General features: G+C 45.4%; 1 protein-coding gene across 1 annotated transcript in view; it reads right to left on the bottom strand.

The window, feature by feature from the left end:
* Window positions 1-16,177, bottom strand: part of LOC144162833 (uncharacterized) — a 51,971-nt gene that overhangs the window by 22,283 nt on the left and 13,511 nt on the right. The window contains exons 3-5 of the mRNA XM_077693512.1: window positions 14,969-15,220; window positions 12,397-12,580; window positions 7,586-7,843 (exon numbers count right to left, since the gene is read on the bottom strand). Of these exons, the coding sequence (XP_077549638.1) occupies window positions 7,586-7,843; window positions 12,397-12,580; window positions 14,969-15,220 (694 nt within the window). The remainder of the gene's footprint in view (window positions 1-7,585; window positions 7,844-12,396; window positions 12,581-14,968; window positions 15,221-16,177) is intronic.

Genomic DNA, 16,177 nt, shown 5'->3' with positions numbered 1-16,177 from the left:
CATCAGACTTTGATACACCTTGAAACTCGTATTTCATGAAGTGTAGGACTATAGTACTAATTAGCGGCGGACACTGCTCTTAAAACAGCTTCATTTAATTTTAAAGTAAACTCTGTGAAACTTGTCACCCTTGCTGCTTTTTCCCAACCGATTTCAAGTATGCAATTATTTTTTGAGTGAGTCAATTAGTTACTAAGATAATTAGAGATAATTAGTCATTTCTGGAGGACAATAGACAAAATGGTGTTAGTCGTAAAACTTTTATCTTTATATTTTTCAATACTATGAACCCTGGTGAATGCAATAAGAGAAGTGGTTTTTTAATGCATCAAATGGAATTAATTTGACAGCTCATTAAACTTTGGTGGCACCAGTGGCAAGCAGCCATTTTGAATGCCCATTTCGAACACCAAAGTTTAGGGAGCGGTAAAATCAGTCCCAAGCAATCAAGCAATGCATCAAAAAACGATTATTTTATTGTATTCCCAGGGTTAATAGTATTTGGAAATATAAAAATTACAGTGCTATGACCAACACTGTTTTGTCTATCCTTCCTCTAAAAATGACTGATTGTCTCTAATTATCTTGCGAGCTAATTGACTGACTCAAAAAATAATGGCATATTTGAAATACAAGGGAAAAAAGCAGCAAGACTGCCAAGTTTCACAAAGTTTACTCAGATTTTTTCGAAAAATTGCTTTAAAAGTCATTTGTGACTTCCTGTCACTGCAAGTTCCTAAGTTCGATTCCTATTCCTGTCACTGACAGAAGCTGCCATCGCCATTGGCCAATCCTGCGTTTTTGCTGCCGCCCCTTTCTATAGGGGCGATTTCCCGTGCAAGCCGGGTGAACTTCCCAAGCGTTGTAGTCCCACACAAGGGCCGAGTGCCAGGCCGGGGAGTCGCTTGTACCAATTTTACCGGTAGGTGCCCGGCGCCACCAAGGAACACGAATGCACATGGTGCCTTCCACAGCCACGATGGTCGCTCAACTCGCAACCGCCTGTGGCAGGACGTGCCGCCAGACTCTTTCACCCCCGGCAATGGCGCAACGCGGCATGATGGCCGGGGGCCCCGCCGAATGGACAAGAGTCAGGGGCCCCTCGATAGGGTAAAGGCAGCTTTCCAGGCGTGAATTCCCCTTTTCAAGGGTCCACTCTCGAACAGGGATGCCTGTACCCTTTAAAGAAACCGGTGGGGGCCCGGCGGCACCAGGATTCGAACCCAGTACTTTCCGCATACGAGGCGAGTGCTGTACCTCTGAGCCACCGCTGCGGTTCAGCGAGTGGTTACGCGACAAGGCTGAAAACCACTCAGAACTGTGTACCGAGAAGCAACAAATCTGTATTGTGGTAGCTTTGCGGAAGCAGCACGACACGCACACAAAGTGTGACATACTGCCAGGAAAAGCCTTAAAGGGGCACTGACACAAAATTTTGAAGGCTAGATAACTTGGGAGATAGATTGGTGGGAACACATATACATCATCTGCAAAATATCAGCGGCGAATACAGCCTAGAACATATTTAAAATCAATTTTAAAGTGTGCGAAACGCAACCGAGCAGCCAACAGAGGACCACGAGCAATCGACATCCCGAGGACATTGTGTAAATAAACAACATCCAAACACGTCACGAGTTTGTGTTTGCCGCTTCCGCACTGCCGGCGTTTTTCGCCGGCTCGCCCGGCTCGCCGCTCCAATCGGAGGGCCGGAGGGCGGAGCTTCTGCTCTCGAGAACGAACGACCCGATTGTTGGCGGCGGAGGCGCCGTGATTTCGTCAGCTAAAGGCCGACCTCCATGCAGCGAAATGTAGGCGAAAAGGCGGCGAACGTCGCCCGCGGCGGCCGCTCCGCCGCCGGCGTCGAAAATACGGCTGTTCGCCGAACGCGCGGCGGCGAACGCGACCGGAAGCGGCAAACTGCATTTTGAGGCCGCAGCCAATCACAGCCTCGTACTTCGTTGTACTTCCTGTCCTGTCTTCCATCGGCGGCGTTCGCCGCGTCACGTTGCATGGAGGTTGGGGTGGACGAAAACTGAGCGGCGCGTCAAACCACGGCGTCCGCCGCGCAAAGTTCGCCGAGAAACTTCGCTGCATGGAGGTGGCCGCGACCAAAGTTCTACAGCGATTCCAGGCACTCTGTTTCTATTACTGTTTATTACCATTGGATGCGAAAACGCGCAGGAGGCACGAAAAGCCCACTGCGCTAGCAGCACGGTCGCTGTGCAGGCGGCGGCCACGGCCGCGAAGTGGCCCAGGCCGGCGCAGGTAGCTCGAGTGATAGCTTGTTACCGCACGAAATTGTCCCCAAGTCCCGACCATGGTGACTTACATGAGAAAGAAATTAATGATGCGATGGCTGGTTGCACTAAAAATTGTCATCTGCGCCGCTTACGAGAGCGGCACTCGAATATCCGCCGCAGTGCTGAGCCGAACACATCTGTAAGCGGACCTGTAGGCAGACCGGCTGGCTGCTCCCAGCGCGCGTCTTGCCACCCACCGTCTCGAGCGTCGCGCGTCGTTCTTTAGCCGCGGTAGCATTTGCACTCGCAGCGCCTGCGTCACATCCACGGTCGCTTTTTAATTAAGCGCCTCACGAGATCAGTACGTGGGGGCATTCGCAGAAACTGCCGTCGATGCGGATTCGACAGTGCTACGGCGGCTCTGCTTTGTTCACACAAAATCCACAAAATCCATCGTTTCGCGGCACTCGCTGAAACCGAAACTGCGACTGGCCGCATTGAAAATGCCTCTAATTAAACAACTGTCGCACGCTGAAGCAAATGAGGTTTCTACAGGTTATAAGTAGGTCACTAGCTACTTATCGCAAAAAAAAAAGATGCAAAATTTTTGTGTCAGTGCCCCTTTAATGCTTCCGCATTCAAAGCATGCAGACATAATTTAGTGTACCTCGAAAGCAGAGTTTCGGGTAACAGAGACGTATTGTAGCGGTGAAGTCAGTTGCTTCTCACCACTTTTGCCCGCATTCGATTCCTGTCGCTAACATTTTTTACAGCCAAGCTGTATATGTCTAACCCCAAGGTTATCGCAGTGATGTGGGTGCTTTACTCATTGACGTGTGTTTCAGCCTATGAAAAAAATCATCATCATCAGCCTGTCTATACCCACTGCAGGACAAAGGCCTCCCCCATAGATCTACAATTATTCTGGTCCTGTGCTGATTGCGGCCAATTTATCCACGCAAACTTCTTCTGCCCATCTAACTTCCTGCCGCCCCCTGCAACGCTTGCCTTCTCTAGGGATCCACTCTTTTACCCTTAATGACCAACGGTTATCTTGCCCTCGCATTACATGGCCTGCGCATGCCCGCTTCTTTAACACGCGTTTGTTCCCTGACCCACTCCGCTCTCTTCTTGTCCCTTAGTGTTACACCTATCATCTTCTGCTCCATTGCTCGCTGAGTCGTTCTCAATTTAATTAAGCTGAACCCCTTTAGTGAGGATCCAATTTTCCGCCCCGTAGGTGTGTACCGGTAAAATGCAGCTGTCATACACTTTTTTCATTAGGACAATGGTAGGCTGCCATTCATAATCTGAGAGTGCCTGCCGAATGCCCTCCACTTCATTTTTATCCTTCTAATTATCCCTGCCTCGTTGTTGGGATCCAAGGTTACTACTTGGCCTAAGTAAATATATTCGATTACCACTTCCACTGCCCCGCCACCTATCTCAAACTGCTGTGCTGTCCTGAGGCTATTGCACATTACTTTAATTTTCTGCATATTAATTTTCAGGGCCACGATTCTAGTCTGCTTGTCCAGTGCGCTAATCATGCTTTCCAATTCGTCCCCCGAGTTACTTAGCGAGGCAACGTCATGAGCAAATCTGAGGTTACTGAGGTATTCTCAATCAACCCTTGCTTCCAATCCAATGTTCTGAATACCTCTTGTGAACATGGTGTGAATAACATTGGAGAGAGAGTGTCTCCTTGTCTGATGCCCTTCCTTAAAGGTATTTTACTGCGCTACTTATGTAGGACAATGGTAGCTGCGGACCCATTGTAGATATACTCTAGTATTCTTATGTAATGCTCGTCTACACCCTGATTCCGCAATGCCTGCATTACTGCTGAGGTTAAGGCCGAGTCAAATGCTTTCTCATAATCTATGAAGGTTATGCATAGGGGTTGGGTATACTCTGCACATTTCTCTATCACCTGAATGATCGTGTGAATACGGTCTATTGTTGAATAACCTTTAGGGAACCCTGCTTGTTCTTTAGGTTGACTGAAATCTAACGTGGCAGAAATTGTGTTAGCGATTACCTTGGTAGGTGACTGACAGTAAGCTGATTGGCCTGTAATTTATCAAGTCATTCATGTCACCTTTCTTATGCATTAGGAGGATGTTCACGTTCTTCCAAGAATCTGGTACACTTGGGCCATTAGGCATTGTGTATACGGGTTTGCCAGTTTTTCTACTACAATTTTCCTGCCATCCTTCAGGAGGTCTGCTGTTACCTGATCCTCATTAGGTGCTCTGCCCCCTTGCATTTCTTTCAAAGCCCTCTTTACTTCTTCTGCCGTTAGTGGTGGGATGTCTACCTCCTCTGAACTCCTTCCTCGTTCTGTATTGTCCTGGATGTCGCAGCTACTGTACAGATTTCTATAGAACTCCTCAGCTACTGTAACTATTTTACCCCTCTTTGGTATGACATTGCCTGCTTTAAGTGCATACACCTGATTTTACCCCATGACTAGACGCCTCTTCACTGCTTTCAGGCCACCTCCATTCTTTACGGTATGCTCAATCCTCTCCATACTATACTTCCGTATGTCAGCTGTCTTACGCTTATTTAACTTCGAAAGCTCCGCTGATTCTATTCTGTCAGCTGGGGTGGAGACTGTCAAGCTTTGCCGTTTCCTAATTAAATCTTTTGTCACCTAGGAAAGTTTTTTAGTATCCTGTCTAGCAATCTTACCACTGACTTCTATTGCACACTCCGTGATGATGCGTGTAAAAAAAATTCATGAAAAAATTCCTTTAAAAAAACGGGTTCTTGGGCATCCATAATTTGATATATAAGGTGTCTTGTGTTGCCTTTAAAGAAACATTTTCCCAGCAAAGGATTCGTGTTTAGGGGTGAAGCCGGCTTTAAGGAGATCGGTGTAAGGTATGATGATGATAATGATTCTTATTGGTTTCCCCTTTGTAGCGAGGTGATGATGTGTTTTCTTACCAAAAAGGGCTAATATACCTATGTTGTCTGCTCTTGGTTTAATACTTGCACTGCTTAGGGCTGGCACAAAAAACTTATTAGGCACAAAATACTTTTTTTTTCCTGTTACAGGTGGTAACTGTCCTAGGTAATATTCCCCTCGCTGCTTTTCGTCCACCAGCATTCTAATCGTCTTTTCGGCGCCTCAACAGCCTTGAAGTTAACTTCCTCTGTGCTACCCATAAATCCTAGCGCTTCTGGAAGCCGAATATTTCCCTCATGTAGATTTGGATGGATACCCTCGCATTCTAAGACTATGTGAAGCATAGCTTCTGTTTCTTGTCCGCAGACCACGCATACCCCATCATTTTGTGAATACTTCCCCACAAAGCTCTTAGTTCGCAAGCAACCTGCTTTAGCCTCAAAAAGCAATGCACTGCCCTGGGAACTATCGTAGAAATTTTCCTTTCTCATGTCCGATTTTTTAGCCCTGCACATCTCTAACAACGTTCTAGCTTCCATTTTTTTTTTCTCCATTTATTCGTTTCTATCTGTCTTGCCTCTGTCGTGATAACCTTGGCTGTTTTTGATTCTCCACTTTTATTTCCGTATTTCATCGTTAGCCTTTTAGTCTTCCTTATAGCCACTGCGTGTCCACGCTTTTCAAGTATGAGTACCTAAAAACATTAGCTGCCCACCTACGTTGATCCATTTTCTCTCAATCTCCTCTCAAAACATATTTTACTCTGCGCTTCTCTAACTTCAAACGACGCCCAGCCCATATCTCCCTGCACTGCTTCGTTAGTTGTTTTTCCATGCGCGCTTAAGGCCAAACGGCCTACCATTCTCTGGTTCACTGCAAGGCCTGATAGAACGTCTGATTTTAAGCAGAGTACAGCATTCGAAAATGTGAGACCCGGAACCATTACTCCTTTCCACGTTCCTCTCACTACTTCATATCTGTTATACCCCCACACAGCTCTATGCTTCATTATAGCTGCGTTTCGCTGCGTTTCGCTGTGTTTCGCTGCAGCAAAGGTTGGCATTTGTAAGCTGCCTTTTCCAGATTGGGTTGCGCAGTGAAGAATGGCCTTCTACGGAGGGAGTATTCCTACAGCCCCACCTTATACTCGTCTCCACAGCCGGCGCCCCTTTCCTGAGTCGTGCATACTGCTCGCCATGTGTGGCGTCTATCTCTCCCCTACCATTGCGCAATGCTGCGAAGCTCCTCAGCAGCCATTTGTGTGGTGCACTGGAGCCTCCATTGTAAGCCGTGCTATAATAAAACCTGATAGTCGCTACCCAACAACTGCGTGTGTACTTAGTCGGTGCCATAAAGACTGGGCCACTGTCCTGATAATTAAATATAGCGAATCCTCAATATAGCTAAACCCCAAGATAGCACATCTGACCAGATAGCCAGCTTCGCCGAACTTCCCTCTTATGAGGGTGGAAAAGCTCTGATTTTTTCTTTTTAATTGCAGACGTAAAATTTGGGACCACCTGCTGCTCACGACGACGCGTTTCTCCCCTCATTGAGCAATTGAGAGTTTCACATTCTGCATGCCCCATTCAACCTGCCGGCTGTAAAACTGGGGGATTTATTTTCACTCTTGAAAATGACTGGAATTGTGCATCCTACAACCTTTAGTGTCCTTTATTTTCGGAGTGCCCCGCATTTCAGATTTACCTAGAAAAATATTTTTCTTGTGAATTTATGGAAGGGGGGATTACGCGCTGAAGACACACGCTGGCTATGTAGCACACCGCCATGGAGGACTACTCATTAATTCATATTACCTCGGAATCCTAACATACGCCAAGAACTCGACACACGGGCGTTTGTTTTTTTGCCCCCACCAGAAAAACAGGATCTGAAGCTTAAGCTCCCAACCCATGAACCTCTGCTGAAGTTGCGTGTTGAGCTTCCACTGTTTCTTCATTCGCATGCATTGTGTCATGCCGAAAGATCTTGCACCCCTCCGTCTAACAACAATGATGATTGAAGGCAAAGCTTTCTCATGATTGATTCTTTGGTAAGCGAATCCCACACTGCACGTATGTGCTACTCTGGAGGTACGCACCCTTTTTCTATAATACCCACAGCAACTCTCTGGTGTGCACTCCGTAGGCCTAAGGTTTACATTTGGGATGTACGGCGTGAGTTGCTACCTGCTGCTTGGCGTTCGCTTCGACCATGTTGAAATGGAGCGATTGGACAGACTTCATAACGCTAGGAAAACTGCAAATTCGATTCCGGAAGTGTTTTTTTCGTTCACTTCACCCACGATCATTCCTCAGCATCGTCAGAGAAAGTTGGCTTTCCTGCAGGGAATGCTGGCACACAACGGCATCAGTGAGGACAGTAAGGCTAGCTTTAATATTCAGAAAGACACCAGAGCACTCGCCTATCATGTGCTTGTAGACAGCCAGCAGCAGAGAGCGGGTGAAGGGCTCCCGACTGAGGGCCATCCCCCGAAGGTGCAGCTTGAGGAAGGGCAGGCTGGCGTTGGTGTAGGTGCAGAGCACGTTCAGTGCTGCCTCGTTGCTCTCGAAGGCATCGCACAGCTGCAGCACCATGTTCTGCTGAAGGCTGAGGAACACACGGCCTGGAACACCCAGCTGCTCCAGGATGGTGATCAGTGGACGGTTCAGGAACAGCGGCGCTGTGTTATTGGGAAGCACAGCGAAAGAATGGCCGCGTTGCTTGGTGACTGCCGGGTGACTGCTTTTGTTATTTACCTGAATTATTTATTTTCTTGAATTTATATGACTGAATTTATCTTTATATAACAAATTGATTGCTTTATTTGCTTTTGTATGGTAACTGACTGGTTTGTTATTGTGTTTGTATTGTAACTGACTGCTTTTTTACTGTGTTTGTGTTTGTATTTTAAAACTATAACCACTCCCCTCTGCAATGCTGGCCCTGAGGCATGCAGGCAGGCAGGCAGGCGGGCGGGCGGGCGGGCAGGCGGGAGGGAGGGAGGGAGAAAGAGTGAGTGAGTAAGTAAGTAAGTAAGTAAGTAAATAAATAAATAAATTCAATGGCCCTGTGTAGCTTCTGACAATTTACTTCGTTTTTATCCATCAAAAACCAATGAAATAGTCAGAACAAGCACCAATCCGCTTTGCAATGCACGCACTGGGCTGGCTGGTTCGTTTATAAAACTCTCAAGGCTTCTTACAGTGGGACAATTAGGACTGTACTCTTATTCTTTCATCACCAGTGGCGCATTGTTTTAAACACTGCCATATTTTAGGACGCCCACCCCCCCAGACCCTCCCCGCAGAGTCTTCCACAGCACATTGGCCGAGCATTGCGTCATTCCAGAGTAATTATTCTGGAACACAACAGTCATGAATCTCGTATTGGGTGAAGGCCTCTGTCGGAGGTTTAAAATGCCTGGTTGGTTGCTGCTCCGAGCCCACTCTGAATTCCCAGCTTTCGCAGTAAGTAGACTGGTTGGAGGAATTCCAGAATTTGTTGAGTCAATGCTGTTGTAATCGTTATAGCTCTATATTACTTGTCTTCAGTTACACTGAGTTCCACGACCCCACCATCTATATTATAAAGACGAGACAGCAGAGTTATCCCACTAGTAGCCAACTGAATATTCCGTAAGGTCACTTTCTAGGCATCCATATCACCTGATTAGAGGGCGGGCGCAAATGACCCTGCTTGTGCAAAACGCAGTACTTATAGTGCGCAGCACTTTGGTCACTGATACTGTGGTTTCGCGGCGGCGATGGTCTCGGTGTTGCAACCGAGCAAACAATAGGAAGAAAGAAGACTGAAAGAAAACTAAGGAGGAGGGTGTCACGAAATTGTGAGGCGGACGGCCGCTTGCCGAGGCGGCGCGAGATGCTCCTCCGAAAGTGTGAGAAGGAGGGCAGCTGCCGAGTTCGCGCCAGTCATGTGTGTGAAAACTGCCCTCGGCATCTATAGCGGCGCCCAAGAAAGGACACTCAAACCAGGCATCCATGAAAGCAATCGTCTTGTTTCTTCAAGTTCTGTGTTCTGCACATTCATCGTTCCTGCGAGAGCGTCGTCACTTCGTTGCGTGGCTCATCCAAACCACGTGACATTTGCACATGACGTTAAAACACGATTTGCAATTAAAACATGCTCGATTGCGCCGGCGCACTGGGAGATGAGGACAGAGTAGTGTGCACCACCGTGTGTTTGCTGATCACACGATTACTTCCTGAGACACAGCACCTATGAGCAATGGCTGAGAAACCTGCATGCAGTTCGCGCTGCACACAAATTTTATATTAGGGAGTATTGTAATCGTCAGGCATTTTTTATAATGCGTAGCATTTTTTGCAGAGTATACCCTCACAGCGAGGACCGTGCAATGTCCTGTATTTCCCCCAAAAAGACAGGTTTTACGGAAGTTCCCCCTGTATAATTGTTATAATATCATAAGTGGAGATAACTGCATGGTCAAGCACAATTCTGAAAATATAAAAAATAAGAAAAATAGAAAAAAACAGCGAAGATTGGCGAACCATGCAAGCGCCCTGCATTTCCACAAAAATTCAGATTTGCAGAAGTTCTACCTGCAATCGTTATAATAGAATAAATGGGGATAATTGGTTGAACAAAATTTTGAACAAAAAAAAAACGAAAATAGAAAAAAAATAGCGAAAAGTGTCCAACCGTGTAAACGCCTGCCTTTCCACAAAAATGCAGATATCACAGACGTTTCACCTGTAAGTGCTATAAAAGCATGAATGGAGATAATCGGTTGAACAAAATTTTTTAAACAAAAAAAATCAGAAAGAAAAAAATAGCGAAAAGTGGCCCTGTACTTCTACAGAATTTTGAAAAACCAAAAAATATACAAAATAGAACAAAAATAGTGAAAAGTGGCAAACCATGCAACACCCTGTATTTCCCCAAAAATGCCGATTTAGTGGAAGTTCTACTTGTAATATTTATAATCGCGTAAATGAATTTAATTAGTCGAACAGAATTGTGAAAATCAAAAATTTAGAAAAATAGAAAAAATAACGAAAAGGGGCGAACCGTGTAACAGCCTGCATTTTCACAAAAATGATGATTAGGCACAAGTTCAAATTGTAATCTTTGTAGTATCATAAATGGGGATAAACGGTCAAATAAAATGAAAAACCAAAAATTGGAAAACTAGAAAAAAAAGTGAGAAGGGACGAACAGTGTAATGCCCTGCATTTCTACAAAAATGAAGATTTGGCAGAAATTTCCAATTGTAATCTTTAGAATAGCATAAACGGAGATAATTGGTCAAACGGAATTTAAAAGACCACGAAATAAGAAAAATATAAAAATAGCGAAAAGTGAGGAACCGTGTAATGCCCTGCATATCGACAAAAATGAAGATTTGGCGGAAGTCCCAACTGTAATCTTTATAATAGCGTAAGTGAAGATAATTGGTTGAACAGAATTTTGAAAGACCAAAAAATAACGAAAATAGAAAAAAAAACGAAACGTGTTGAACCGTGTAAAGTCCTGCATTTACCCAAAAATGTAGATTTGGCACAAATTCCACCAGTAATCGTTATGGAGATGATTGGTCGAACAGAATTTTGAAAAACCCTGAACTCACACTCTATAGACAAGTGGCATAAGAATGCTACACATTAGTGGACTTTCTCACATTTTTTTATTAAAGACGATACTCTTTCTCCAGCTACTTAAACACATAAATTTTGATCTGTCTGTATGTCTGTATGTGACTTGATTCACCCATCCGGCCAAAGTGAAACAGAAACTGCGCAATAGTCTCATATACCCACAGCAAAACCTAAACGTCTAAGCCCGGTGTCAATGTTCATACTTGTCAACATTGTGAACAAGAACAAGACATTATGCAAATATAAGGCAGAAAATCAATACCTAAGTGATATTTGCAGTGTTTCTTTATTAAAAGTTCATAGATACTTGGTTTTTGCGATAGTAAATTAAATACTACATGAATAGCAGAAAACCGTCGCCAGCTGCTGTTACCCGTACTACTATAGCTCCTGGCGGCATTTAAGAAATAAAACAGCAACAGCAATGAAAGGTTCCACTAAATAGGATCCACGTTCTGCTTGGAACGCCCGTGGAGTAGGGCAATGTGGTTCTATGAACGTTGTAGTAGGGTTCCTCAATTCACACACGTCTCCGCCGTACGGCAGTGCTGGCATCGAGGCACCCAACTTGGAGCAGGGGAACGTGGTAAATTTAAATTGACTTGAACAAACCTCTAGCAGCGTGTTATCGTGGGAAGAGTGAGACGGGATAGGAAGAGCATGGCAGGTGAGCGGGAAAGAGAAGGGAAGAATTTACTTGGCAACTATCGTCTTTCGTCGACATTTGCAACGAAAGGAGCAGATACGCGCCATTTTTTTCAACTCACGGAGCCCTGACTGTTCAACACTTAGTTCTCGCTACTAATAAGCACAAGCGCAATGGAGTCCAGATAGGAAGCTAACAGAAATTAGGGACTAAGCCCACTAAGCTGAGAGACCTCGGCCGGAGACTGCTACACCTTTTAAGCACTTCCACCTTGTATTGCTCAAACGACCCCATGTTAGGATTCAGTGCCTCCTGTGCAAGCTAGATTGGGGGAATTACCGCATTTACTCGATTATAAGCCGGTCACGATTACAAGGCGTGGGTGCAGTTTGGAGGGTAAAAAAAGTTGCCATATATATATATATATATATATATATATATATATATATATATATATATATATATATATATATATATATATATATATATATATATATATATACATATATACTTTGATTGCGAGAAGGGCTGTCTTAGGTTGCCGTAACAAATAGTAAAAAATGGGTACAGCTTCTAACAAAACTGTTTATTGGTCGACATTTCGGTCGGATGCCGACCTTTATCAAGACCGTCTTGATAATGGTTGGCATCTGACCAAAACGTCGACCAATAAACAGTTTTGTTAGAAGCTATACCCATTTTTTACTATATATATATATATATATATATATATATATATATATATATATATATATATATATATATATATATATATATATATATATATATATATATATATATATATATATATATATATATATATATATATATATATATATATACCTCGCTTTATATTAGAATAAATACGGTATCCCTTAGAAATGGGGTTTCAGAAAACACGCAGAAGAAATTTTGTATCCTAAGTGGCAACTTGTACGCTGAACTACTCACAAGGTGCCGACACCTTGATGACCTCCAGGCTGTCCGACGTCGAGCAGGCGAACTTGTTCATGCTCTTGCGCAGGACAAGCTTGTCGCCCTCGAGGGCGTTGTTCGTGCACAGCATGCCCTTGTAGCCCGCATAGCGGATCTGGATGGCCGACGGAACTTGCTCCAGATCCAGCTTCGCACACACCTGAACGCAAAACGGGGGAACGTCAATCTCGTGGTTTTTTACTTACTCCTGCGGCACTCCTTCACTATGCAGAACAGTATCAGTATGCCATGCGTGAAATTCAGACAACGTTTGACAAGGAGACTTTTTAATTAAGAGTGAAGCTCTAAATCGTAATTTTTCGTGTCTGCTGTAAAAAATACCAAAAATTTTCCGACCATGCGCACGTAAGCACGGGTCCCACAGCAACCGCCTGGCAGTTAACAAAATCAAGAAAATGCCTAGCGCTAGTGTGCGTGCCTTGCGACGACCGCTCAGCATCCCACGTTAGTCAAGTCGAGCATACCAACTTAGGGCGATTGGCCAAGATTGCGGCGACCGCTTGGCAGTTAAAAGAGCAAGACAATGCCTAGCGCTCGTGTGTGCGCACCTCGCGACGACCACCCAGCGTCCCCTGCGCACGTTGTTAAGCCAAGCGTAGACCCACCTAGGGAGATTGGCCAAGATTGCAGCGACCGCCCAGCAGTTAAAAAAAACAGGGAAATTCCTAGCGCTCGTGTGTGTGTGCGTGCCTCGCGACGACTGCCCAGAGTCATCGGCGCATGTTTGCAAGTCAAGCATACCCACTAGGGAGATTGGCCAAGATTGGCAAAAAAAAATCCCCAGCATTTGCCGTTTGCTCGGAATGAGAAAGACAGGTCATAGCATACGCCCCTCCAAGGTTATGTCCAACGATTATCACTTCCAACAAAAAGAAAGAAGCTTACACTTACAGCAACAATGATGGAGTAATACGTCGTTGCGGCAGCAGTGAAGAAGCAAATTGGCTGCAATCGTGGACTTAAACCGTCGTGATGGTCGTGAAGGTTGCGTACAGCTTTGCTACCTTCAAGTCTTACGCGTTAGTGTGAGCTTCCTTCATTTTTTTGTAAGATTTTAAGTGTTACTTTAAATTCATGGGGCAGAAAAACAAACAAAACGTAGACTTGCTGCTCTTCCACAACTACTTCAGTGTGACATGGCTCTGCCGTTTGCATGTGTTTGCTACTGTGCACAGTGTCACATGTAGTACCACGATAACCCCTCGCTTGACACTAATTGCTTTAGTCACGGCAAATGGGCAGCCAGCTGACGAACGTTCCCTCGATATGAATTCACCTCCATGGACAGGTTGCTGGCAGGTGATATTCTCATGCTACAAAGCACGTAACAGCCTACCACACCTTCACAAAAACGTCAGCAGAATCCCGGCTAATTAATTACGATACTGCACCAGCTGCTTCAATCAAATTTCACCTTTATAGCCTTGTAAATAGGTACTTCAGGCAACCGCACGGTGATGTGATTTGCAGACCCGCCGTGGTGGCTTTGTAGCTAAGGCGTTACGCTGCTGAGCACGAGGTTGCGGGTTTGATTCCTGGCCGCGGCGGCCACTTTTCTGATGGAGGCGAAAAGCAAAAACGCCCGTGTGTACGAGATTTCGGCGCACGTTAAAGATCCCCAGGTGGTCAAAATTAATCCGGAGCCCTCCACTGCGGCGCACCTCATCGCCTGCGTTGCGTCGGCGTGTTAAACCCTACAATCAATCAATCAATCAAGCGATGTGATTTGCAGAGACAGTAGTGAGATACACAGCACAGATTACCAGTCAGACAATTGTCTCGAAACAATTGTATGGCAGTACATAAACAGCCGTTGCTGAAGCCACATTTCTTTTCAGAAGATTATAGTATTTCCTAGCTACTGAAACAAGAACATTTTTGTCTGTCTGTTCGTCTGTGTTCCTTGATTCAGCTGCCCAGCCAAAAGTTGAAAGAAATCATGAACGGCATATTTATACAGGCAAAACATTACCGAAATACTAAATCTGGTAGCATACTCCGTGCTTGTGAACGCTGCTCAGCAAAAAAAGCGAAGGTATATTTGAAGCAAAACATAAACGCTTAACTGCCTAGCAGTGTTAATTTAATTAAAGATGGACATCGGCGTCATTTCTGTGATAGCAAAAAAAAAATAAAAGTGAAATTTTAACCACAAAATGCAGAAAGAGCTCTTATCCAAGCCTTGTGCTGGTGGCTCGAGCGCCCGAAGGCTACAAAAATTCCCAACAGATGGCGTGCCTGCAGTACAAATGCGGAGAAATTGAATTGAATTCAGCAAATCCGCATTGCGTCAACCATGACATGCCTGAGACAGGAGAGGAATAGCAGAGAGGGGGGTGCGGGAGGAGAGGCAGTTAGTTATGCGGCAAGGGGGGCAGAGGTCTATCGTCTTTTGATGACATTTACAGTGAAGCGAGAAGATATGTGGCCAATTTTTTCGTTCAAGGGTAGTTTAAAGAGAGGTCAGCATAAGTATCTGGCTGTGTTACACACGGGTAAACAACACAGGGACGCCATCCAGCCAAACCTTTTTCATCAGCGGTTCGGAGATCATGCCAATGCCGTCGGAGAAGACGTAGGGCTTCCGCGATTGTGGGTGGGTGCCCCCCACGATGTCGGCCGCCTCCTCCATGGTCCCGCCGTAGAGGGGGACTGTGACCGACTCCTCGGTTGTGGAGAAGCACTGGCCCATGCGCGCGATCTTCTTGGCCACGTCGGGCATCGTGCTGAAGTCACCCATCCAGGCCCGTATGGACTCCACCGTGTTGCCCTGGGGATCCTGCAGTGGATCTCGGCAAATAAAGGTGGAGGATGGGGCACGTACACAACACCCTGTTATCACAATTGACCTTCGAAATTCCATTTTGCGTGCGAAAAATCTCGCACAGGCCTCGAAAATAAACATTCGAACCAGTTTGCAAGCTCTAGGAACTGAACTTGGGCTGCACTACTTCCAAAGCCAGACCACTCTGCTACTAGACGCCTTACAAAAAAGACTCCTTACAAAGCGCCCCAGTCCCACACCCCCGTATGCATGCAGGCCGGAACCTATCACAAGTGGATTCAATCTACACAGCACGTCCGAGAAGCACCAGTTTGCTTGCTTACCCGCAGCGTTTTATCTCCGTGTTTGGTTCATTCTACAACTTTCTCTGGGAAGGTTTGAGATCACAATGAATGATTGTTAATGCAAAGCTGCATATGGCGAGGTTGGCAGAACTTTTCATGTCCACCCATCAACAAAACCAGCCGTTGCACATACTCACTTATGCAAGATACACTTGTACCATGCAAGGGATGCCGACCTCCTCTTTAATTAAGTCTCAACTCTTACAGCGTGATCTTGGCAAACCACTCTTTGTCTTGGAGATGTATCCACAATGGAGGCGCTGATGATTATTACTGCAGTGTGCTCACCGCATTTCATTTAGACAAAGTGTGGGCACGACGTTCTCAATGTCAGCTTTGGGAGTGTTTGGGGATGTGTATGCAGCGAAGACATGAAGCAAGACAAGTCAGGAGCAGAAACGACGCTTCTCGGGACAGCCAGATAATGCCACAAGTGCTTGGCATTATCTGTCTAGATCTTACTTCGTCATTTTTTGTGCATCTCACATGTGGAAGCAAACCTTCCCGACTGCGTAAAATATATCTTAACTTGCATGCCAAGCATTGTGCTTACTCCAAAAATTACACCCATGAACCCCACTCCGTGTCCGCACAAATGCACTGAAAA

Source organism: Haemaphysalis longicornis, unplaced genomic scaffold, assembly GCF_048455015.1.
Source record: "Haemaphysalis longicornis isolate Haplotype H1 unplaced genomic scaffold, Haemaphysalis longicornis Haplotype H1 scaffold_12, whole genome shotgun sequence".
In the NCBI taxonomy this organism is placed as follows: domain Eukaryota; kingdom Metazoa; phylum Arthropoda; class Arachnida; order Ixodida; family Ixodidae; genus Haemaphysalis; species Haemaphysalis longicornis.
Note: the sequence above shows the minus strand (reverse complement) of the source record. Positions and strands in the feature narration are given on the sequence as shown.